At 41.0% G+C, this 27,821-nt stretch overlaps 1 protein-coding gene across 2 annotated transcripts; it reads left to right on the top strand.

Moving 5' to 3' along the window:
* The first annotated feature begins 10,548 nt into the window (after positions 1 to 10,548).
* On the top strand, positions 10,549 to 27,246 carry LOC138651764 (dual specificity protein phosphatase 8-like). Of its 2 annotated transcripts, none has more exons than XM_069742235.1 (7): positions 10,549 to 10,707; positions 15,121 to 15,340; positions 16,275 to 16,404; positions 18,726 to 18,892; positions 21,724 to 21,883; positions 22,611 to 22,734; positions 23,442 to 27,246. In XM_069742235.1, exons 2-7 carry the CDS (start codon positions 15,131 to 15,133, stop codon positions 24,217 to 24,219), a joined length of 1,569 nt encoding a protein of 522 aa, XP_069598336.1. In that variant the 5' UTR covers positions 10,549 to 10,707; positions 15,121 to 15,130; the 3' UTR covers positions 24,220 to 27,246. The 2 variants fall into 2 exon arrangements, with proteins under 2 accessions (XP_069598336.1, XP_069598337.1); XM_069742236.1 differs by lacking the exon at positions 10,549 to 10,707 and adding an exon at positions 11,636 to 11,731.
* The last annotated feature ends 575 nt before the right edge of the window (positions 27,247 to 27,821 follow it).

The raw sequence follows: 27,821 nt of genomic DNA, 5'->3' as shown, positions 1-27,821 counted from the left end.
TGCCTGCAGGGGAGGACAGGGAAGAAGTCACTTGGAAGACTCATATTGAGGGCACTGGGGTTTATACAAGAACAAAGCAGGTCAACACTAGACTTAAAGAGATAATATCCACTTTTTTCATAAATAAATATCATTTCAAAGCAAAAGTACCGTAAGTGATCATCTGTCTGCAGAACGCATGGCAGGTCATAGAAGAAGCAATATCGGAGTTTATGCCATTTTCCGATATGATCTTCCTAATAATTCAATGCAAAATTATAAAAAAAAAATAACTTAAAAAATGTAAAAAATATTTATTAAAAATATCAAAATAAATGATTAATTTAATGTATTAAATGCAGACTGTGAGCCCTCGCGGGCAGGGTCCTCCCTCCTTATGTACTCGTGTGCCTTGTTATCTGCTCATGTTTAATGTATTTGTCTATATTTGCCCCGTATTCACATGTAAAGCGCCATGGAATAAATGGCGCTATAAAAATGTATAATAATAATAATAATAATAATAATGTATTAATGTATTTATTAATATTAATCTATTTATTGTTGGGTGGGCATAATTGGGGATGACGAATGAGAGTGTGAAATACCGTATGTAATCCCTTTTGTTGCATTATATGTTTTGTAACCCCTAGGTGGTCTGGTGTTTTGTGTATGCAATCAGGAAGTGGGGGGGGGGATATCAGGCCTGGGAATATGATTGACTTTCCATAATTTCTGGTCCAAATTGGGTTTCTGTCTCTTATAGGTTTGGACAGTGGTGGGTCCTGTTGTCTGTTACTTGTAGTACATGGACCTGGCAAGCATGGAGATTGGGATTTAAGGGCAAGCAGACATTTTAGTGCCCACAGTTGTGTACCGGTCCAATGATGCAGTGATCCAAAAGTTAGCTAATGCAAAGTCGTTCCTCTGCATTTGGCATGGGTACAAGGCGGAAGGGTTTGTATGGAGTAAACTGTGATCGCACCATTTTAACTCTATAGACAGGAGCATAACCACCTCGATCTCAATGGGCACCACCAAGTTCAGTTTTGACCCGTGAGGGGCCCACCGACGCCAGCTAAAACTTCAGCTAGATGTGCACGTCAGACACACATTCACCTGAAGTGTATTGTCACTCACAGACCCGTCGAGTCCGTGTGTGGCAATACACGCTGCAGGTCAATCGGAGGCTAGCAGCCGACATTGGCGGGCACTTGACTTTGAGACACATGGCAGTGGCATCATGCGCTCCCGTCGTTTGTACGTTGGAGTCAGCTGCCGACTTCAGAAGATGACACCGCATGGCAGGGGAGTGCAGGGAAGGGGAGTATTTCTTTTTTTTTTTTTAAACCAGTGAGTACATGGTGGCCATAATACTACATGGATGACTATGGGCTGTGCATTATACTACATAGAGGACTATTTGCTGTGCATTATACTATATGGGGACTATGGACTGTGCATTAAACTGCATGGATGACTGTGATATGCAGTATACTACATGGAGGACTATGGGGAGTGCATTATACTATATGGAGGACTATGGACTGTATTATACTATATGGAGGACTGTGAGTTGTGCATTATACTAAATAGAGGACAATGGGCTGTCTATTATACTGTATGTAGAACTATGGGGACAGTATACTGTATGAAGGACTATGGGGAGTACATTCTACTATATGGAGGACTATGGGATGCATTATACTATATGGGAGACTTCGGGGTGTATTATACTACATGGAGGACTATGGGATGCCTTATACTATATGGGAAACTATGGGCTGTGCATTATACCATATGGAAGATTATGGGGTGCATTATGCTATATGAAGGACTATGGGGTGCATAATGCTATAGGGAGGACAATAGGTTGTGCATTATACTTTGGTTACGGGGCCCCATTACTTCTATGTGCTCCCATGGTGAGTGTAATGGTTTATTTTTTTCTATGCATTAAAGAACAGCAGCAGAACGGGGACATATACCAGGATGGTGCCCAGAATAAGGGACATATATACAGGGATGGGGATATATATCAGGATGGAGCCCAGGATAAGGGACATATACCAGGATGGGGATATATATACCAGCAAGGAGGGCATATACATATATAATCAGGATGGGTTCAAATCTTGCACTAGAGCCCATCAGACTCTAGTTAAGCCACTGCCTATAGATGTCACGGTGAAGAGCAAGACTGGGGGAGAAAATGCCTATCTCACTCTCCGCGCCGCATTCTTTAGACCTCCATGGGTTGTTTAATCACAGCCATGTACCCATGGGAAAAAGCCAAATTCGGATCTTTACTAACGGGGCCCCCAGATTTGTATGTAGGCCAATGGCTTCATACATTGTTTATGAGTATAGGACACCTATGGATGTTGTAAGCTATTACTAATTGTTGGCCATTACTAATGCAAAAGCTTAAACCTGCGTGGGTCCATTCCATACCTCCACCATGACCGTGTACAGGGTCGAAATGTTGGCCTAATATTGGCACGTGCGGTGTCAGTAAGTTCACGTTCATCTCTTGTATTCGTTTGTAGGGGGTTCACTATTTTTGTGGAGGTTTTTTTCTTTTAGTACTTATCCCACCACAGAGAACCAGAGTGCCGACCACTAATTCTACATTTTGGACACCAAGAAAGTTGACATCGGTGTCTCGGGGTGACATAAAGGGTTAACTCACCAAGCATTTCTCTTATCTAGAACTTGACATACAAGTTCTGTAAAGTTTGTCATACTTTACTTTAGTCATAGATGGAGCATGTGATCTCATTAGTCACCGGCTGGTAGAAATTTATCAGTGTCACTTGATTAAATCATTATGGAAATATCCAGAATATCCATCATGTGCTTTATTGGAGCAAAAAAACGACTTCTATACGGATGTATTCCAGGAGTTAACACCAATTCTCCAGGAAGGGTGGAGTTCCCTTTTAAAGGCTTTAGGGGGTCTTAAAAGATCGAGGGGCACAGACCTTTTTGCCACTACACAGTAATGTAATAATGCCAATAAGTGCCCCACCTAAAAAATAATATCTGTTTGTGTCAGCATCCAAAATAATAATGGCCCCATGAGTATCAGCTTTTACAATAATATTGCCCCCCAAAGTGCGGTTGCATGCAAAAAATAAAACCTATACTCGCCCAACCCTGATCCCTTGTGGATCCCAACCACCAACTTTTCTTGGATCTCTGTTCTACCACCAGATCGAATAGTCTCAAGTGGCAATTGCCCAGAAATCCAGGGCAAAGGCAAGAAGTCTGGGGCTTCGTTCCCTTGATGTCATATTTCAATTTTAGTCTAAAATTTTCATTCATTTTCAGAGTCAATGATATTCATCCAAATTTCAGATTCTTTTTCTTTTGGGAGTGTCTCTCCCAGCTATATAGGCTGGATTTCAGGTGTGTATTCCTGCTGCTTTCATCAGCTTATAGATCAGCACAGCTTCTATCCTGCACTTATTTCCTCTTCATGTTCTTTCCTCATTTTTCATAGCCTTTTTTTTTTTGCAAAGCTCCTCTATACAGCACTAGTCCAGCTAAAGTCTTCAAAGTGATTTTCTGAAGTTTGGGGTTATCCTGATTGCTGGGGGTCTGACCGCTGGGACCCCCACTGATACTGAGAACCCCAGGCTCTGAGGAGCCTTGTATGAATTGAGTGGTGATGGTGGAAATTATCCATTATCTTAAGGATGCTTGACTTGAGAAAACCCCTTTAAGGATTATGGGTTGCCAATGTGTGGCCATAAGACCCGCAGACCTACCGATTGTCCTGAATCGGACTTGTGCATAGCCCCATAGAATAACTTGTGTAGGGGGCTATCAGTGAAAACCACGGATACACTTGTCCAATTTTTACAGTTGTCTGCACGAGCCATTACGGTAAAAATTCCAAATTTAATTTATGCAACAAAAAAAAACAATAGACTTTTAAAAAAATCATTTTTGGGAAAAATGAAATCTTTATCACGTATGTAAAAAAATTATTTACATTCATGAATATGCACGCAAGCAAAAAAAAACCTACATTTATAACATTTTCTTTTTTTTTTTTACTATTTCAGAAAAAAATGCACTGCTTTTTTTTAAAAGATATTTTAACTTGATCATGCATTTCAATAATTAAAAAAATCCGTATTTTATGTATGCAATTTTTTTTACTTATATGTACGAATAAGCTTTACATTTTTAATTTTTTAGTAATTTATTTTTTAAGATTTTTTTTTGGGGGGGGTCAAAGCTCAATCATGCATTTCAATAACGAGAAAAAAAATTCTGTATTTTACGTATGCAAAAAAAACAAAAACAATAATTGCATTATTAAGCTTGTGAAAAACAATCTTAACGTTTTCTTTTTCCTTAATAATAATAATAATAATAATAATAAAGAAAACGTTACAAATATAAATTTTTTTTGGAAGATTATTCATGGAGTTAAATAATTGCAAAAAAATAATAGCAATAATAATTTAACTTATGCAAATAAATAATTTAACCGCATGAATAAGCTTGCAAAAAACATATCCTTACATTTGGATTTTTTTCTTTATTATCATTAATAATAATATTTTTTATTATTATTTTATTTCAAATCAATGCACTCTTAAGATTTTTAGAAATCCGTCATGCAAAATTTTACATATACGAAATAGATTTTTTTAATAATTGAATTTTTTTTTATATATCTACTATATAATTGTCTAAGGGTCACTTCCGTCCGTCTGTCTGTCTGTCTGTCTTTCTGTCTGTCTGTCACAGATATTCATTGGTCGCGGCCTCTGTCTGTCATGGAAATCCAAGTCGCTGATTGGTCGTGACAAAACGGCCAGGATCAATCAGCGACGGCCACAGTCCGGCGGCAATATGGCCGCTCTTTCCTCCCCGCAGTCAGTGCCTGCTCCATACTCCCCTCCAGTCATCCAGTCAGCCGGTTACGCAGCTATTAACCCTGTGTGACCAACTTTTTACTATTGATGCTGCATATGCAGCATCAATAGTAAAAAGATCTAATGTTACAAATAAGAATAATAAAAAAAATGGTTATTCTCACCCTCCGACGTCGCGTCCTGTCCTTGGCAGTGCAAGCGGCTGGGACCGGAACCTGCCACGTGCACCGCACACAGGTGACAGGACTACAAGGGGCCCTCGGAAGGTGAGTATATGTTTATTTTTTATTTTTGAACCTGTTACATACGTGGCTGGGCAATATACTACGTAGGAGGGCAATATACTACGTGACTGGCCAATATACTACGTGACTTGGCAACATACTACTTGGCTGGGCAATATACTACGTGGCTCTGTGTTGTATACTACGTCGCTGTGCAATATACTACATGGCTGTGCTGTATACTACGTGGCTGGACAATATACTACCTCGCTCTGCAACATACTATGTGGCTGGGCAATATACTACGTGGCTGGGCAATATACTACGTCACTGGACAATATACTACGTGACTGGGCAATATACTACGTGACTGGGCAATACACTACGTGACTTGGCAATATACTTAGTGACTGGGCAATATACTACGTGGCTGGGCAATATACTATGTGGCTGGGCAATATACTACGTCACTGGGCAATATACTATGTGGCTGGGCAATATACTACGTCACTGGGCAATATACTACGTGACTTGGCAATATACTACGTGGCTGGGCAATATACTACGTGGCTGGGCAATATACTTCATGACTGGGCAATATACTACGTAACTGGGCAATATACTACGTCACTGGGCAATATACTACGTGACTTGGCAATATACTACGTGGCTGGGCAATATACTACGTGGCTGGGCAATATACTACGTCACTGAGCAATATACTACGTAACTGAGCAATATACTTTGTGACTGGGCAATATATTACGTGACTGGGCAATATACTACGTGGCTGGGCAATATACTATGTGTCTGTGCTGTATACTACTTGGCTGGGCAATATACTACGTCACTAGGCAATATACTACGTGGCTGGACAATATACTACGTCACTGGGCAATATACTACGTCACTGGGCAATATACTACATGGCTGGGCAATATACTACGTCACTGGGCAATATACTACGTGACTGGGCAATATACTACGTCACTGGGCAATATACCACGTGACTGGGCAATATACTACGTCACTGGGCAATATACTACGTGGCTGAGCAATATACTATGTGTCTGTGCTGTATACTACTTGGCTGGGCAATATACTACGTGGCTGGGCAAAATACTGCGTGGTTGGGCAATATACTACGTGAGTGGGCAATATACTATGTCACTGGACAATATACTACGTGGCTGGGCAATATACTACGTCACTGGGCAATATACTACGTGAGTGGGCAATATACTATGTGACTGGGCAATATACTACGTGGCTGGGCAATATACTATGTGTCTGTGCTGTATACTACTTGGCTGGGCAATATACTACGTCACTAGGCAATATACTACGTGGCTGGGCAATATACTACGTCACTGGGCAATATACTACATGGCTGAGCAATATACTACGTCACTGGGCAATATACTACGTCACTGGGCAATATACCACGTGACTGGGCAATATATTACGTGGCTCTGTGCTGTATACTACATCGCTGTGCAATATACTACGTGACTGGGCAATATACTACGTGACTGGGCAATATACTACGTGGCTGGGCAATATACTACGTCACTGAGCAATATACTACATGACTGGGCAATATACTACATGGCTGGGCAATATATTACGTGGCTCTGTGCTGTATACTACATCGCTGTGCAATATACTACTTGGCTGGGCAATATACTACGTCGATGTGCAATATACTACGTGACTGGGCAATATACTACGTGGCTGGGCAATATACTACGTCGATGTGCAATATACTACGTGACTGGGCAATATAATACGTGACTGGGCAATATACTACGTGGCTGGGCAATATACTACGTCACTGAGCAATATACTACGTAACTGGGCAATATACTACGTGACTGGGCAATATATTACGTGACTGGGCAATATACTACGTGGCTGGGCAATATACTATGTGTCTGTGCTGTATACTACTTGGCTGGGCAATATACTACGTCACTAGGCAATATACTACGTGGCTGGGCAATATACTACATGGCTGGGCAATATACTACGTCACTGGGCAATATACTACGTGACTGGGCAATATACTACGTCACTGGGCAATATACCACGTGACTGGGCAATATAGTACGTCACTGGGCAATATACTACGTGGCTGAGCAATATACTATGTGTCTGTGCTGTATACTACTTGGCTGGGCAATATACTACGTCACTAGGCAATATACTACGTGGCTGGGCAATATACTACGTGGTTGGGCAATATACTACGTGACTGGGCAATATACTACGTGGCTGGGCAATATACTACGTCGCTGGGCAATATACTACGTGACTGGTCAATATACTACGTGACTGGGCAATATACTACGAGACTGGGCAATATACTACGTGGCTGGGCAATATACTACGTGGCTGGGCAATATACTACGTGACTGGGCAATATACTACGTGACTGGGCACTATACTACGTGGCTGGGCAATATACTACGTGGCTGGGCAATATACTACGTGACTGGGCAATATACTACGTCGCTGGGCAATATACTACGTGACTGGGCAATATACTACGTGACTGGGCAATATACTACGTGACTGGGCAATATACTACGTGGCTGGGCAATATACTACGTGACTGGGCAATATACTACGTGGCTGGGCAATATACTACATGACTGGGCAATATACTATGTGGCTGGGCAATATACTATGTGACTGGGCAATATACTACGTGACTGGGCAATATACTATGTGGCTCTGTCCTGGGCAATATACTACATGACTGGGCAATATACTACGTGACTGGGCAATATTCTACGTGGCTGGGCAATATACTACGTGGCTGGGCAATACATTACGTGGCTGCGCAATATACTGCGTGACTGGGCAATATACTACGTGACTGGGCAATATACTACGTGACTGGGCAATATACTACGTGGCTGGGCAATATACTACGTGGCTGGGCAATATATTACGTGGCTGCGCAATATACTATGTGTCTGTGCTGTATACTACTTGGCTGGGCAATATACTACTTGGCTGGGCAATATACTACGTCACTAGGCAATATATTACGTGACTGGGCAATATACTACGTGAGTGTGCAATATACTACGTGGCTGGGCAATATACTATGTGGCTGGGCAATATACTACGTGACTGGGCAATATACTACGTGATTGGGCAATATACTACGTAACTGGGCAATATACTACGTGACTGGGCAATATACTATGTGTCTGTGCTATATACTACTTGGCTGGGCAATATACCATGTCACTGGGCAATATACTACGTCACTGGGCAATATACTGCGTGAGTGGGCAATATGCTACGTGAGTGGGCAATATACTACGTGGTTGGGCAATATACTACGTGAGTGGGCAATATACTACGTCACTGGGCAATATACTACGTGAGTGGGCAATATACTACATGGTTGGGCAATATACTACGTGGCTGGGCAATATACTACGTGGCTGGGCAATATACTATGTGAGTGGGCAAAATGCTACGTGAGTGGGCAATATACTATGTCACTGGGCAATATACTACGTAGCTGGGCAATATACTACGTCACTGGGCAATATACTATGTGGCTGGGCAATATACTACGTGAGTGGGCAATATACTACGTGGCTGTGTAATATACTACGTGACTGGGCAATATACTACGTGACTGGGCACTATACTACGTGGCTGGGCAATATTCTATGTGGCTGGGCAATATTCTACGTGGCTGGGCAATATACTACGTGACTGGGCAATATACTACGTGACTGGGCAATATACTACGTGGCTGGGCAATATACTACGTCGCTGGGCAATATACTACGTGACTGGTCAATATACTATGTGACTGGGCAATATACTACGAGACTGGGCAATATACTACGTGGCTGGGCAATATACTACGTGGCTGGGCAATATACTACGTGACTGGGCAATATACTACGTGACTGGGCACTATACTACGTGGCTGGGCAATATACTACGTGGCTGGGCAATATACTACGTGGCTGGGCAATATACTACGTGACTGGGCAATATACTACGTCGCTGGGCAATATACTACGTGACTGGGCAATATACTACGTGACTGGGCAATATACTACGTGACTGGGCAATATACTACGTGACTGGGCAATATACTATGTGGCTGGGCAATATACTACGTGACTGGGCAATATACTATGTGGCTGGGCAATATACTATGTGACTGGGCAATATACTACGTGACTGGGCAATATACTATGTGGCTCTGTCCTGGGCAATATACTACATGACTGGGCAATATACTACGTGACTGGGCAATATTCTACGTGGCTGGGCAATATACTACGTGGCTGGGCAATACATTACGTGGCTGCGCAATATACTGCGTGACTGGGCAATATGCTACGTGACTGGGCAATATACTACGTGACTGGGCAATATACTACGTGGCTGGGCAATATACTACGTGGCTGGGCAATATATTACGTGGCTGCGCAATATACTATGTGTCTGTGCTGTATACTACTTGGCTGGGCAATATACTACGTGGCTGGGAAATATATTACGTGGCTGCGCAATATACTATGTGTCTGTGCTGTATACTACTTGGCTGGGCAATATACTACGTGGCTGGGCAATATACTACGTCACTAGGCAATATATTACGTGACTGGGCAATATACTACGTGAGTGTGCAATATACTACGTGGCTGGGGAATATACTACGTGGCTGGGCAATATACTACGTCACTAGGCAATATATTACGTGACTGGGCAATATACTACGTGAGTGTGCAATATACTACTTGGCTGGGGAATATACTACGTGGCTGGGCAATATATTACGTGGCTGCGCAATATACTATGTGTCTGTGCTGTATACTACTTGGCTGGGCAATATACTACGTCACTAGGCAATATATTACGTGACTGGGCAATATACTACGTGACTGGGCAATATACTACGTGGCTGGGCAATATACTATGTGGCTGGGCAATATACTACGTGACTGGGCAATATACTACGTGACTGGGCAATATACTACGTAACTGGGCAATATACTACGCGACTGGGCAATATACTACGTGGACATGCATATTCTAGAATACCCGATGCGTTAGAATCGGGCCACCATCTAGTATGTAAATATGTTTTTCACTTTTTTTTTATTTAAATGCACAAATAAGTTTGCACAAAAAAAAATTTGCATTTTTATTTTTTTCCAGTAAATATTGCTTTTGTTTTGTGCGGTTCAGCAATGCATCGGTGAAAGGGTTAATGCTGTGTGTGTGTGTCAGTGGAAAATCCACCAAGGGATTGTTTTAATCAGGCTAAGAGGTGACATCACAGCTCAGTCCTGACATGGCTTCTGATTGGCTGGAGATGACATCAACCTGAGTTATTTTTAACACTCCCCCTGTGCACCCCTCCCTCTCCCTGCACATTACCTCATCCTCTCTCTGCTGGCTCCAGTCACCATAACAATATAGTACAGAGCACCTGGGACCCTCTGCTACCTCCTAGCTTTGCTCTTCTTCCTGCGTCAGTCTGTCCATCCATTGCAGGTACTGCTGCTGCGACAGGAGGCTGCGGTTGCTGCATTGGGAACCCTCCAGAGCTCTCCAGAAAGGTAAATCTCTTTGTTTCGTTGCTTTTGTTCGTTTTTGTTTATCGTCCTTTTTATTTGTTAAATATTGATACATTTTGCTTTTTTTTTTTTACTATTACGACGTTTGTATTGTTTTTTATTTGCATTTTACGCCTTTTTTTTTTTTTTTTTGCACCGAGGAGCTGCTGCAGATCTGGTGTCGCAGGCATAGATTGTGTCGTGCACCCATGACAGGTGCATTGCAGATGTAGCAGAGCCCACTTTGTCAATGGGATTTTTTTTTCTATTACGAACAAAAATCAGCTTTCATCTCTAAATCTATAGAATCAGATGAGACCTTGGGATGGCTGGGACTTGTGTGACTACACTGTCCTAGCTTTTTTTTTTTTTCTTTACCCCCCTAGACCAGCTGGTCAGATTTCTCTGGGAAAGACAGAGGTAATCCCTCCCAGCAGCTGTTATGATCCAGTCCTGCATGGATTTTGTGATGCATTGTGCCCACGATCAGTGCATTGCAAATTCAGCTATAATTCTCCTACCCTTCACCTAGCACATTTTCTTCTATTCGCAGCCTCCATCTCCATCCCTTTTTTTTTTTTTTTTAAGCTTGCGACATTTTTTGCATTTTTGGAAACCGCTTCCCACATCCCTGTTTCCTGTGCATGACCGATATGTTGGAATTCCATTTCATTCTCATTTACTTCTTGGAAAGAGGGGGAAAAAAAAATAATAATAATAATGCATTGCGCGTGGCTTAATGCGGAGGAGCTGTTGTCTGTGTCTGTTTTCCGCTATATTGGCTTCTACCCCATTTTGCTGTACCGAGGCCAGGAACGCATTGCAGAGCGGATGATAATAATAATAATAAAAAAAAAAATGCATAGCTCATGTATCGCCAGGAAATGTAGGGAAAAGAGAGCAGCATTAAATCTCCTAACCTGAAAGGACATCTGGATATGTCGCATGCATGAGGGCCGTGCAAGCTTTAAAGGCAAAAAAATATTTACGTTTTTCTGTAGGACAAAGGACGTGTTCTGGTATCTGGGTATGTACCGATTAGCGAAATGGGTTTGTTTACCAGTAGATATAAATGGTGCGTATGTGGACGAAGGAGCTCAATAATTAATTTTTTTTTTTTTTTTTTTACTTATTAAATTAGAATTTCATTAAAAAAATAGGTTTGTTTTTTTTGCCCATAAAAATGGAATATATATTCAAATATTGTGGAAAATAATATATAAAATATTTATTAAAAACAAATTACACACACAAAAATAACATATTCCATAAAAAGATGTAGTATTCTATATTATTTTTATTATTATTATTATTACCGTATATACTTTTTCATTATTTTATATATATATTATTATTATTATTATTATTATTTATTTTATGTATTACCATACAATATAACCAGCATGGAAGGAAAAAAAAGAAAATATCATTTTTTTTAATTTTTTTTTTTTTTTCCTTGCTGGTTCTATTGTATGGTAATACCATTGTACCCTGTGCTTCTCACTTACTCAGAGGGGGACAAAGGAACATATTCCAAAATAAATGCATAAAAATCGTGGGAAATTACTAATTTGAGAAACAAAAGGATGAGTCCGAGTGCCATTGGGAGCCTAAAATGGCTCCTAACAGACAGCAGAAGTATTTTCCCGATTTGCGTTACTTTGATGTGTTGTATCGTTGCTTATTAGATGCAGGGAGGTAATCTTCCCGCGAGTGAATGGCTCATAAAGCAATTATATGGGCAGTAGACTTGCTGGAGACCTCCGGTATTATGTCATTAGGCTCCTATTGATTAGTGATATTTTTAGTTCTGACTCTTGTGGTCACTATGTTGCACCGAGATGTTGATCTGCTCCCGAGAATGATATTTCCAGCAGTAAGTCATGCCTCTGGTATCCCATTACATCACAGATAACAGGCGCCTCTTACACCATGACCTCACCCGGAGCCGGACCCGTCAGGAGTGACCTAATGCCCAGACCAAAGAAGGCTGTTACTGGGCAGTGGGGTTATCTATAGAAAATGGCATCTCATTCTGAGCAATTGCCAACCACATGGAGAGATGGTCCATTACATGCATAAAAGCTTATACTGCTGCTGTTGCAATAGGCCCGGCCATATTACATCTCTGGCTCGCTTTAAAAAAAAAAAAAAAAAGGCCTATCTCATCTGTTCTTGTTTATAAACGAAACTACTCCGAAAAAAAATCTTAATTCCAGATTTACCCCTTTCCATAAAAATAAATTGCAGCTTGTACGCTGTTATTTTCTGGCTATTTTGTCATTATTTTCTGTGCAGATTAAAAAAAAAAAAAAAATTCAATTATTTTTTTCAATATCTTTTCTAAGAGAAGCCTATAGGGATGAAAAGGGAGTGGTAAAAATGCTATGTTGTGTTTCTGGAGGGAGGGGGTTAATTCACTAACCACCTAAAATGACAAAAATCGAACCAATCGTAACGCACGTTTTATATTTCTCTATTGCAACATTTTTTGTCGAGGGGGAAAAAAAAATGGTGGAGATGAGTGTATGTAGCCATGTGTGAAGCTACCCTAAGGCCTTGTTTACACATGTTGTATTTGATGTGTTGTTGCCGTGCAGGTATTTTCATTTTCAAGTAGCAGCAAAATTTCTAAAATCTCATGGCCATGTTGCATTTTTTTTCTTTTCTTAATAACGAACACTTTTATTATCAAGATATCTCCCAGAGGAGGAATAGTGAGACAATTACACTTAAAAATCCGCAATGGAAAAAAAAACAAAAAGTGCAACAAAATTTATCAAGGGAATCAAACATCAAGTCTTTGTATTCTTACCAGATTGACCCATGCCAGGCCAACGTTGGTGTTTATCATCCTAAATACATCCAAAATGTCTCCATGAGTAAGACCAAGGTCATTGAGAAAGAGAGGGAAAAAAAAAAAAATAAAAGGACTCAAAGCCTTAAAACATAATGTTTTATTATGTGTTCTAGAAAAACCACATGCAACACTCGAATTTCCCAAATGACATCACTCGGCTGTGTTCTTGAGGACATGTAATGAACCACTGGGAAAGCGAAAGAATAAAAAGCCTTTCATGTTCTGACTTGATCTTGGTAGTGATTTTAGAAAAGATCCCCAAAAAAGTAGCCAAAAAATTATCAAGCCCCAATGGGATAGAATAAAAAATACCGTAATTTGAATGCTGATTAAAGAATGTAAACCTAAAAAAGGTACATGTTTATTAGGATTTTGATTTACCAATATTGTATATTTGGTTTTGCTTATTTTCTTTTATGGCATCTTTTTTGTGTGATGGATGATAACTTTTGCCCTTTTAGTCATTGAGCGGACTAAATTGAGATATATTGTCGGCACTTGTTTTTGGACTTAGGTGTTTATATACATCAGATTTTTCACGTAAGCATTCTTCTACCTGTCTAAACTAGCCTAGCCCCTACTGGATATCTTGCACTGGAATATATCCATTAGCGAATGCTTAAAATGTTCTGGTTGCCTAATAAATTTTTCATTGATGCATTGGGCATGGTACATCCTTATCTCAGGATATCTGATCTGGAAGGTCTGGTAAGGGCACAGTGTAAAAAAAAAAACCAAACAACTATTTAGTTGGTGTTTTGCTTCATTGGTAGGTTGTAAGAACAAGGCTTTGACCTCCAATATAATATGGGGGTTTTGGTTTGGATAGTTGCTTCCTTTTGGATGAGAGCTAGTTTGCATACCCATGGCACATTACTTGCTAAGCAAGTTTCCACAGACCAGATGGATCTATAAAAGGAGAACCGTTATCCCTGCCCCAGGGGCAGACACAGATGGAGGAGGCCCCTGTGCAGGAACAATATGGGCCCTTTGCAGTTCAATAGCTCATCATGATGCACAACTCCACCTGCTTTGGAGGTGGCCGTGGCTCCTTTATCTCTTGGGCCCCCTGTGCGGCTGTACCATTGGTATGCCCCTGACCTATTTCAAAGGATTGACCATCACAATAGGCAACTTTGACGAAGGTTGTCCAACCAATTTTTACACCAAGATTGGAAGTAGTCCCCAACTGATCTTGAACGGAACACCATGCTGGTTTTTCTCCGGCACCCCATTGATGATCTCTGCTACATTCAGACGATGCTCTTAACACTAGAAGTTCCAGAAATTTCGAGCTCCAAAGGTAGAAATGTTAAATGACCCCTCTCTGGGACTTCTAGTGTTAGGCTATGGCCTCCAATTATGTCGTTGGACAATTTATGTTGGTCCACTTTTTCATACTGGATCCAATATGGGAATTTTTTTTTTTTTTGAGACCTTGGAAAATACCATTAGTACTCTAATATATTTACAAGATGATGTTGTGTGATTTTTATTATTTTGTGCGTATGGAATCACATCCATATATGTTCTATCTTTATTTTGTTTTATTACAGACTGATCAAAATGGGTGGAGAGAGGAAACCTCCCCAAGCAATACAAGCCCAAAAACTGGCTGGCATCTTGAGGGAGGACAGCGAAGGGGTCCTGGTAATCGACTGCCGCTCATTCAGCGACTACAACAATCTCCATGTGGTGGGCTCCGTGAACCTATGTGGGTCAAAGCTGGCCCGAAAACGTCTTCTGAAGGAGCTTCTTGTGCTGCCGCACCCTAAGGTTTGTTGACTAAGTCACATAAGGCCTCACCATTAGAGAGCGCTGAGCTAAGTGTATCATGTATCTTGTTTCTATCGACATTCCTCCAAAATAATCAGGATGCTTGTTAAACGATACCTCTACTGACTACATGTTACTTTTAAAATTAATATGAATCATCCAGACCTAAATATAGGCCAGTCAGGGTCAATACTGCAGCAGACAGATGCGGGCAACAGGAAACCTTGTGCTCAATCACTGACAAGTCTTCTATGTTGATTTGACAAATGTAAAGTTGTTCAAATATGAAGAAATCCAGGAGAAACAACTTGACTTTCGTAAATCTAAAGTATCACCATCAATTATTGTAAAACAAAAGATGAAGAAGATGATGGAGGAACTTGGTATTGTGTTTGAAGTCTTCAAGATCCTGAGTTCCGTGTTTGTTCCTTGGATTATCTCGACCAGTTGTGTTGAGGCTTATGTAGACCACAAAAAGAGATGATGACGAGTAAAAGTTGTGCCTTAACACTGTTTTTGGCTTCAGCTAAGTTCTACATCCTGCCATAAATGTTAATTTAAGGTCATCTGATTTTGGTGGCATTGGTGCCAATATATGTATACGGTGGCCTCCTGACTATTGGCAGGTGATGGAAGGATAGGGTATGTTTAGATCTTTGCTTAATTTGCTTATCTGTTTTTACTCTGAGATGTCTGGCTACCAGTATGGTGATTGTCACTCCCGCATGGGTTGTCCCTCATTATTCTAGACTCCAGAAGAACAAATTTGCCTAGTTTCAGCTGCGCTTCACCCTACTCCTGCATCCATTGAATTTTTAGCTTTATTGGACCACAACATCCATAATAGAACAGTTGACCTTGGATTTCCGACCACTCAACATTTGTCTTCTTTCTCTTTTTTTTTTTTTTTTTTTTTTTTGTTCTTGTTCAATAGATCGATGCTTCGTTTGAGAAGCAAGTAGTTGTATATGACCAGGGCAATCAGGAGTTATCTGCTGGCCATTTTGTGTCCTTGATTGTCGGAAAGTTGGAGAAAAAATACAGCTCTGTCTCTCTCTTAGAAGGTAAGCGAAACTTAATGTAAAGCAATATTTCCAAAGTCCTTGTGAGTTCATTACTGGTTATATACTTTGGATTAATGCTATGCAAACCAGCTGATTTCGGTGGAACTAGTTGAGCATGTAAAGTGTATGGTGGTGTCCCAACTTTCCCCTGTTGGCAGATGTTTGGGGAAAAGAAGAATCAGGCTGTTGGATTTCAACATGCCTGATCCTTATGTGGCCATTTAATGTATTTTTACTCTCCTCTTCCTATTTAGAACATCACCAAACCGACCACTACTGTCGAAATTATATGTTCAGCTAAAGGGGTACTATTACTACCCTGCTTTAGGCAGAAGTTGGCCAAGCGATTAGATGATCGCCTTGACTTCTCTAACTCCCGATGGTCATCTAGGATCGCATTCTAGCCATACAACTAAATGGCCATCCATCAAATACATGGTCGGACTGGGTCTGCCAAAGCAAGAGCCACTCTTTGTAAGTCGAGTCTTCACTTTTGTTTCATAGAGGAAGGGGGTCCAGTTGACCGATCTCTTAGGGATTGACATTTTAAGACTTTTTCTAATTTTAATCCCATAAGACTTGATCGGGAAAGACAAATTCTGCATATGAATCTCTTCTCTAAGAGACTTGTATAAAAATGACCTGAATCGTGTCAATGGAAATCTAATATTCACCATTTCAAGGCATTGGCTGTTGTCAATTGGGTAAAATTACATTATTTTTGAATGGTGGTAAGATGACCTAACCTAAGCCGCATTCAGAAAATGTGATCGTGCCATTGATTTTTCTTTTTCCCCCCTTCATTCAGACTAAATTTGTCCTATCGATTGATTAATATACCATATCTCTTTCCGAGTGATATCACATTTTGAAAGACTCAGCACATGTGCTGGATTTCAGAAAGTGCTGCATGATCCGTGTCTTGCAGTGTGAGATCATTACCCAAGAGAGAGCAAAAACTAGAGAGACTGCAGAATGGGTCGGAAGTTAACAGCCGGTGATGGAATGAATTTACGAACTCCCCATAGAATGGGAAAAAAAACCAAATGTATAACTTCTGTTGAAAGAAGTCATCAAATATTCTATGAAAATTTTATTTCCTCTCACACTACCCCAGTTCATGTGCGTGTAGGGTTCATAAAACAAAGTCCGCCACTTGGGATCCCACCCTTTGAACCACTAAATAGTGGCTTTTGCTTTGGCCAACATGATGCACTTGGTTTTTTTTTTATATATATATATATATTATTTATTAGATGGTGGCCCGATTCTAACGCATCGGGTGTTCTAGAATATGTATGTAGTTTATTTATGAAGATTTTAGAATAATGCATTGAATACACAGGATTAGGCCGGCCGCGACCAATTAGCGAAACGTGGTTCAAATCCCACGCCAATTTACGGTCGGACTGCGCCTGTCGCTGATTGTTTGCGGCCGGCCACGTAGTATATATTACAGCCCACCGAGTATATAGCACAGCCCACGGAGTGAATAACTGCCCACATAGCATATAACACAGCCACATAGTATATAACAGCCCACGCAGGTAGTATATAACACAGCCCACGTAGTATATTGCACAGCCCACATAGTATATTGCACAGCCCACGTAGTATATAACAATGTGGGCACCATATCCTTGTTAAAAAAATAAATAAATAAATGGTTATATACTCGCCTTCCGTTGGCCCCCGGATCCAGGCAAAGCGTTTACCGATGCTCCTCGCGCGCTCCGGTCTCGACGGACAGTGAGTATATAACTATTTTTTATTATTTTTAACATTAGATCTTTTTACTATTGATGCTGCATAGGCAGCATCAATAGTAAAAAGTTGGGGTATATATATATATTATATAATTTTTTTTTTCAATCCCGCATTCACCTTTCTCAGAAGTTTAAAACTACCCCTCTCGCCTTACCCTGGCAAACAGCCTAACTCAGATTTGCAGGCGTACATTAAGAATTGGCATCACACCAAACTCTTGAGTGCCGGTCAGAATCAAATTTTCTCACACCCACAAATCATCTCACCCCAGAACGAAACGCTGTATTATCATTGCAGTCATCCTGCTTTAAATGGCCTATGTCGTGATCCCATCACCCAGTCCACACCAAATTAGGTAACTTGCCAAAAATAGTGAGGAGGAGAGAAAAAAAATGCAGCTCGGTGCACCTCTAGGCAACACTAAATAAAGTTATCCGACGTAGGGTGCAAAAATAAAACCGGAGCTGAAAAATCTAGATTTATATATTTGGGTAGTCTTGCATTTTGCTCCATCAAAATTTTCAACCTGTTGTTGTTGTCTTCTTCTTCTACAGGGGGGTTTGCTGAATTTTCATCCCAATTCCCAAACCTGTGTGAAGGCCGCACCTCGAATATTTTGCACACGAGCATATCCCAGCCTTGCCTGTCCACATCCACGGTGTCTGTTACCCGTATCCTGCCGCACCTTTACCTGGGATCCCAGAATGATGTCATGGATCAGGTATGAGCCATAAACCTACACGGGTCAAATTACAAGCTGCTTCCTACCTTCTCCGAATTAGTTTAACCCTTTCTCTTCGGTAGGTGATAAGGTTGATCTTTAACCTGTGTTCCTTGTTCTGGTAGCCTGCAGATCGTTGTAATTTATTAGTTGTGTTTTTTTCTTTTTCCTTGTTTTGTATATGCTGTTCCACAAAAGGTCCTTCAGTAGGGACCTTTTTGAGGAGCTAAACAAATTTGGGCACGGTCATGGGTGGCACACTTGGACTGAAAAATGCCATTTATAGAGTGGCTTAGGACTAATTTTGGTGCAATTTTTCTGTTTTTGATGGGAAGACCAGGTGGCCATTTCGTTTTTTTTTTAGGGCCCAAATGAGGAAATAATTGGTGGGGACGCAAAACTGATCGCATGAGGGACAACACACTGACCAATGTGACTGTAGCATATAAAGGATCAGTTTTCATCTTTTTTATCTGTTATTTTTCTGGAAAAAAACTGCTACGATATGCCACCACTTTGTGGGGTCCAACCTCAAGGATCCTGAGAATAAAGGTGCTATGCTACCCCCCAACCTACCCAGTCACCTGCAGCACTTCTCCTGTCAAGTGAATGCTCACAACCAGGACACTAGGAAATTCCTTAATGCAGGGAAAACTTAGATGGGGCACAGCGCTAAATCGGCTCTGCGGTCCCTATCTGAGGTTCCAAAGGATACGCACCCACTAATCATAAAGTGATGGCATATGTAAGTAATATGCCATTATTTTACAATATGGTAGGGTGGGGCCTTTTTAAGTCTAATTGTGATAATCCAGCAGCATGTGATTGTGTGGATTCTTCATTATTGGACATTGCAATCAAAGAATTTGTATGAATCACTAGAGGAGCGCACGTTTCCACTTACAGAATAATAACCTTGAATGAAAGCGGCTTCAACCTTGCAGAGCGCAGCGTCAGCATTGCATGCCTTCAGCCCTGAGCTTAATGCATAGGTAATGACTCTGCTGCATGTTACTGATCTAGCCAGTCTACATTACATTCCCAGGCAGAATTTACTGCAGCCTGTCATTCCTTTCTCTAAATACCCTAGAAATGCCTGCCTGAAAGCTCCTGCACACAGCAGCACCTAACTACACTGACCAGGCAGCAGAATCAACCCATTGTACATCTTTAAAGAGGACCTGTCACCGGGTCAAAGTGGTCAGTTCTTGCTCTTTTTATTCTACTTGTTCCCGTGAGTATTCCGCTTTTTTTCTTTTTTAAATCCGCCTCCCGGTTTCAGAGATATGGCTAATTTTTAATATTCTTTTATGAAGGGGGCGTGGCTCATTGGCTGATTATGCAGAGCGGCCTAAAGACACGCCCCTGAGGATCCTGCAAGACGCACACCCTTGTAAAAACCATCAAAATTAGCACCAAATAAAAAGGCCCATATCTCTGAGACGGATTTAATAAAAGCAAAAAGCGGAATACTCCAAAAAAGCTGCGGGAATAAAATAAGAGCAAATACCGGACACCTGGTGAAAGGTCCTTCTTAACGGGAATGCACACTTAATTACCTGTTTGTGACATGTAATTTCCCATGGCCCCGTTCAATAGGCGTTCTCCTTGTGGCATGGGGTATTTCTAATGTGAGCGTATGATGCAACGGAGCATCCATTTTACTGAACTCTCCTGAGACTGACTGTAAAATGTTCTCTGTAACGTTTTCATCTCGTGAGGAGCGCTCAGGCCGCAGCGGTAAAGCTCTCTACGGGATTTGCTCAATTAGTATGAGTCATAGTCATACATCCAGCTCTGTTATGTGTTAGGTTTTTCTTGAATATTTTTCTTTTTTACCAGTTGTTCATAATGAACACTTTCACCTGCCTTCTGCACTAATTTTTGTCTGAGACAAATCGGTAGAATTGACCGTGTTCCATCAATTTCCACTGAAATTTAAGCTTGGCTGGACCTTATCTTCTCTGTCATATACATTCGATGTTTGGCCAATCCTGTCGGAATTGGTTGATTCTGACAGCTTTTTATCTAATGTGCCTGAGGGCTTCTGGAGCAATTTGAAAGTGATGACTTGTCTCAATTTTTGGGGGTTATGCCTTTCAGAGGAGATGGTCTGTTGAAAGGTGATCTTACGAACCTCCATTACACCAATGGGGATCATAGAGCTGAAATTAGCGCTCCTTAAAGAGGGCTTGTCACCAAGACCGAAGTGTTCAGTTTTTACTTTTATTTAATTCCCACTGCTCCCCTGATTATTCTGATTTTTGTTTTATCAAAATCCATCATACGGTTCCAGAGATAGGAGTCTTTTTATTTAGTGCTAATTTTTTTATAGACTTTTGGAAGGGGTGTGGCTTACATGGTTCTCTGGGGGCGTGTCTGTTTTCCCCTGTGAGCCTCGCCCCCTCAATAAAGATCATAAAAATAAACACCAAATTAAAAACCCCATACCTCTGCAACAATACGTTATATTTTGAAAAAACAAAAAGCGGGATACTCGAGGGAACTTCTGGAATAAAATAAGAGCCAAAAACTGGCCACTTTGATCTGGTGAGAGTTCCACCTTTAAAGTGCTCAAACCCTTTTGATACTGGTTTGATTTTCCATAGGGCACATCAGGGGGGAATTTAACCATGTATTTGTGGCATATTATGGTTTAAATTGATGCAAAAATTGCATTTGCCGAACAGTAAGATTTAACATGGGTATTTTTTTCTTTTTTTTTAAAGCAATCATTTATGTGACTAGTGGGGATTTTTTTTTTTTTCTTGCTATGAATGGGTTTCTCATGTTCCGTGATCTCATTGTGCTGCTTAATGTCCTTTTTATAGGAGGTGATTAATCAGAATGGCATCACGCATGTGCTGAATGTCAGCTGCAGCTGTCCAAAGCCCGTTTTCATCTCTGATAACCATTTTCTACGCATCCCCATCAATGACAGCTACTGTGAGAAGATCCTGCCCTGGCTCGGTGCAGCTGTCGAGTTCATAGGTATCTTTTCCTCTCTCATTCCTATTATTACACATCCGATATCGTGAATACATCTGCTATCACATAAGCTGTATCCTACCCACAATCTAGAATACAGTGGTAGGAAATGTTGGGTTTACAAGGTAAAATATTTATTGCTGGCCCCCAAAAATGTCTATTGCCAGCTTCGGAATCTCCTCAAATGACCAATTATGTAAATACAAGGCAGAGTCAAAAAGTCAGAAGTTTTTTTTTTTTTAAAGGGTTATTTCCATTTTCGTACATGGGTATCGTTGGATAGTGCTTGTAAATACAAGCAATTTTTCAATTTACTGCTTGTTAACATTTTCAGCGGTTCTTGAGATATTAACATTTTTCTCTTGTTTACTGCTCGTCGACTTGGAGACCGACCACCGCTGCTAAACGAAAAGTGTTAATATCTCAAAAACGGCTGCAAATTTTAAAAAGCAGCAAATTGCAAAAGTGCTTGTTTTTATAAGCACTATTCACTAATTCCAATTTCTGAAAATGAGAATATCCCCTTTAATCAGTGATGTTCTGGCTGATGAAAGTCCTGTGATTGCTAAATGATTCAGGGAGCAAAAGCATTCAGTTGAATGTTGCTCATCTCTCTTCAGAGGATTGATTTCTGGAGGTTTCAGCATTTGGTCCCCTACCAAACAAAATTTCTGTAACAATTTACAAAATGGTTTTTATATTAATTTTGCATTTTTTTTTTTCTTCCCAGGAAAAGTGGAGCTGTTAAATGGTAAAGTTTTAGTCCATTGCCTGGCTGGAATCTCCCGCTCAGCAGCCATTGCAATTGCTTACATCATGAGGTCGATGGGGCTTTCACTGGATGATGCATACAGGTAAATCAGCCGACTGTGTCTGGATGCAGACTGTGAATCGAGCTGGAGAGCACTGGCCATTTTTCCCTCGGCCGGCACGGATACCCCTGCTAATGACCTGTTATCGGTAGTAGAACCCCCAGTGATCTGATGTTGATGACCTCTCATTGGGATAGGTCATCAACGTCATAAGGCTGGAAAATTCCTTTAGTATACATAAAATGTCTCTAGCTTTTGGAGGAACCTGCTCCTCCATACATTAGACCGATGGCAGTGATTTTTAGCGAGGACGGTAATACTTGATTTCCCTCTGGTGTGGCCCTGCAGAAAAATGTAAATCTTGGTACCATATCCATTTAATGCAGTGTTCCCCAACTCTGGTCCTCAAGAGCCACCAACACGTCATGTTTGCAGGATTTCCTTAGTATTGCACAGGTGATAATTGCATCACCTGCACAGGCAATACTTCCATCACCTGTGCAATACTAAGGAAATCCTGAAAACATGACCTGTTGGTGGCTCTTGAGGACCGGAGTTGGGGAACACTGCCTTAATGATTGCAGCTAATCATCGGTATGAGCTGTGATCATCTTATGTCAAGGGACAATTCTAACCAATGCTAATTGTATGAAATTTGACATACTGAGACTTTGCTTGTTCAATTAGTCCACAACTTATTTTTTTATTTGTTTATGGATGGTAACTTTATCTTTTTCTTGTTTCGATAGATTTGTTAAGGAAAAAAGACCCACCATTTCCCCCAACTTCAACTTTCTCGGACAGCTTCTTGAATATGAGATGAGTCTCGTCAATTTCCGGCAATCGCATCCCGCCCAAGCGGTTCATCCTGACAGTCCTACAGGCAGCGAGCGCTCCGAGCAGCCACGTACCGAAAAGCCTCCCAACACCAAACAGATTTGCCAAAGCAATCACAATCTCAACTCTATGTCCCAAGAAATAGAAGTGGCCATCGATGCCACCAAATTGGACAGCAGCTGTGTAAAGGACGAGTCTGAGTCCACCCTGGCGGGCAGGTTTACCTCCATGGGGATCTCATCTGACCAACGTCGTGAGATTAGTAGCTTGAAGCGTTCTTTCTCTCTGGACATAAAATCTGTCTACACGCCTTTGTCGTCTTCAACAGAATCGCGCACAAACTTTTATCAGTCTTCTCAACTTGTCCCATCATCCCAATCTGTTTCTTCCAAGCCGATGGGACTGTGGGATCGTTTTTTAGGTTTTGGACTTAATTTCCTCTACTTCTATTCTGAGGAGGAAGAAGCGCAGCAAAATCTAAACCACAAGGTCAGACCAAAGGGAATCTGTGATCAAAGAGATGCTCCCGAAAACTTAAAAAAGAGGCGAGCGAACACAAAGAGCCTAGATGAAGGACCTCCTCGTCCCTTCACGCTCAACATTCCCAACTGCAAAGGCCAAACGTTTCTCAAGGAGAAGAGTTTGGAAGTTGGATCAAGAGTGAGGACAATCTCTCCGGTTCCTCTGTGAGGAACATCTCAATGGATGGAGCGATGAAAGAACATTTGGGATCTATCAAATGCACAAAACTCTTTCTTTTTTTTTTTGCTGTTGGTTTTCTGCTAAGAACCATTTATTCTTTTCCGCATGTTAAGATCCCCCCCCGACAGGCCTGAGTAGCATGCTGAAAAATTAACTTGTTTTCAAAATGTTTCTTCATATTGAATGAGCAAATTTTGGACTAATTTTTTTTTCGAGCAAAGAGAAGACCTTTAGGTTCAGTGATGGGGAGAAAGTCACTATGTACCAAAGGCCCCGCCATCACTTGTTTTTTTTCAATTCTGTTGTGTGCAATTCTCTATCCTGACCTGCGGAGGCAGCGTTACGACCTTCCATCATAAGTTGGACATGGTCTTCTGAACTGAAACGTCAAGAAACCAAGAGGAGTCGAACGCGTTGTGTACCCAATATACCTCGTGCTTCACCCTATTGTCGGGGTAATTTCGTGGTGTGTTGTGGCCATCCCACTACGAACTCTTTTTATTCCGCTTTTTCCATCCGTCCAGATTATTACATTTGCACAGAATGGTCCATGCAATTTCACCCTTGGTGTAATGTAGAGAGGTATTAAGGGTAGTTCTATAATATATATTTATATTTTCTATTCCTCTAGGTCTTACATGGATGTACGCCCTAGAAGCCAAGCAGTGTCTGTGACAATACTTTGCTGCCCTAATACCTCAGTTATTTTTATTTTTTGTTTATTGCTGTGAAACTTATTTAAGTATCCCCCCCTCCTAGCATGTTTGGGGTGTGCTCCCCTGCATATAACCCCCCTAAAACGTGACCCACCTCTCAGGATTCAAGGGCGGCAATGCGGTCCTTCTATGAAAAGTAGTGGTGGAAAAGCTTATTTTATGTTTTCCCACTATTTATTTATACACGTGGTTTTTTTTTTTTTTCTTTCATTTTTTTTCCTCTTGCTTATGTTTAATAATCATTGAAGCCGTGAGTCTTTGTTATTGGCTGTGCCTTTGACTTTGTGACCTGCTGAAGAAAAGTGGGTTAATATAGGAAGGTCAGGCAAAGTAAAATGTGGCGTTGATTCTTTTTTTTTTTTTTTTTTTTTTAAAGGGGAAACCATTTATAAATCCTTAACATGGCCCGCTGTTAAATTAGAATTGCTCACATTTAGTTGGGCACTCCTAAAGGCAGCTTGGAGTACTGCACCCTAAAAAAAGCACATTTTTATATTAAAATGCTTATGGTATTTGCCATGGCTTGCACTATCCTTTAAAAACAACATGTTTAAAAATCACAATTGTTCTTTACTCTGAGCCCTTTTAAGACCAGGGAATAGTAGGTTTGGTAATTTAGTCACTCCATGGAGTTTTACACTGTAGATGGGTTTCATAAATTTTTCCCCCAAAAAAATTGTCATGCCCACATTGGTTACCTACCTATAGTGACGTCTCCCGCCACCTTTGTGATCTAAGCCTTATGGGTTATGTAAAAGCTATTTTTTTTTTTTTCTTAAATGCGATCTGAATTTTTTTTTAATCAATGTGGCTTAGGGTGCAATCAGAGGGCTGTGTAAATTGGACCGCAGTGCACAGACTGGCCGGCAGCTATCCTGTCTAGAGCATGATGACTTCATATTTCTATGCAGCTGTCACGGTTGGGTGGGGAGAGCCGCTGGCCAGTCAGAGTACTGCAGTCTGATTTATATGGCCGTCTGACTGCGCCCTTAAAGGAACATGTCCAGAAAAACAACACTGTGTTCTAGCTAATGCAGGTGGTGGAGCGTGACACAGAGGGTATTAGCTGGTATTATGTCATCTTATGGAAATCGGCAACTGGCATTGATAATGTCACCGCCTCACCCTAGGAAATAAAAAAAATTATGCAAATAAACTCTTCTCCAAGAGGAAGGAAAACTGTCTTGTGCTGTCAGTAAATAGCCAATTAACAAAGATATTCGCCAAATCAGTCTTCCTCTGTAGACAGCTGTTTCGGGCTTTTTGCCCCTCATCAGTGCAGATCAAGGTAATAATTGGCTAGGTGATACACCTTTAATGTTGGCCTCGGGGGTGAACAATGGCAGCATGTGTAGAAGGTTTTAAAGGTAAGCTCACTGCCGGAAGCAAAGAATCTGTTATTTCTTATAGTGCCAGCTGTTAAAAATGTCTTTAATCTTCCTTCTGGAGAAGAACTAATTTGCATAAAGGAATTTAAACACCAAAGAAAAACCCTGTGTTATGCTCCGACTCCTCCTGATTGTTCCTTTAACATTTAGTGCAATTATAATTGTTATAAAACAAAAACAAAAAGGATCGCCGATCCCAATAAACCTAAAGCCAAATGTCAAGACGTCCAAAATCATGCCGGATCACGTGAGGGTAAGAAGGACGGACATGAGGAACAACTGCTAGCAAATATGATTGCACTTAGTGTTCGGTGTGACGACGACTGCACGGTCGGGTGGTCCTGGTGGACATTGCTAATGGGAGACGTCATGATGACCACGACGTTTGGGCACAAAGGAGAATCTCCGCAATGTCTAAGCCTCCATCAAGCCATTGCTTGGTGGCGAGTCCGGTCTGGGGTGAAGCATGGGAGTGCTCTGTATGTATGTAGTTAGTATTTTGTATTTGCATTTATTCATGTCACACTGTGTTTTTATTATATTTATATTTGATTGGGTTTGTGCTTTAAGACTAACCATCTCTCGATTTTAAAGCAATGGCCAAAGAACTTTAATTCACTGTAACTTAACGTCCATGGGACAGACGTGCAGTTTTGCTTCCTCCTATGGGATTGGGGAATGAAGGAGACCCCGCTATGGTCTAATATTCCCATATTCCATCCTCTCGTTCTCAATGACCAGCACTGACGTCCATATACCGGAGCATGAACTTGAGTGGATGAATGAATGGGAAGATTTTTCTTTTGTTCTTGTGCAGGTTCACAATGGTTCTGAGGTTCTCGCAGTTGAGTGCATTGCTCCCCTAGCGCTTCTCTGGTTGATGATCATAATAAAGATGTGAATCTTTTTAATTTCTGCGTCGCGTGTTTACTGGGTTGCTAATAAACACGGGGCTATGTTTGGCAAGAGGAAAGTAAATCTGGGTCACAGCTGTTGTTGGCTTCAAGTCCCTGCCCCGACCAACAAGGATCAGCAGATGGGAGATGAGCGGGTGCTGATCTGGTGGCTTCACGCTCATCTGAGCTATGTAGTATTGTTCTGCTGTTTCTAGTTTTGTTTTTTATGGGGTCATATTTTTTTTAAGGTGTTTTTTTTTTTATTAAAGTTAGCTCAATCTCAAATACATATCCCCTAAATGGCTGCATCATTGATGTATCGAAGGTAAATCCACTAGAGATGGTGCAAATCTATTCGTAAGACCAGGTCCGACATCGGTGGCCTTCAGATGAGATCCGTGAGAGTGATTTCTTGCCTGCCTCACTATTTGGCCAAAACTATTTTGGGCAACCTGCTGAAAGATGCTTTCCCATTTTCCAGACTACAATCACCCCCTGAAAATACAATTGGACACCAGATTTCCAAGAATTAATTATCCTGGTGTCGTTCACAAAACTTATCGAAACGCTACAAACTCTTCTGGGGTTTT

This window comes from Ranitomeya imitator, chromosome 10, assembly GCF_032444005.1.
Source record: "Ranitomeya imitator isolate aRanImi1 chromosome 10, aRanImi1.pri, whole genome shotgun sequence".
Classification (NCBI taxonomy): Eukaryota; Metazoa; Chordata; class Amphibia; order Anura; family Dendrobatidae; genus Ranitomeya; species Ranitomeya imitator.
The sequence above is the reverse complement of the archived record's forward strand: the minus strand, read 5'-3'. Positions and strand labels throughout refer to the sequence as shown.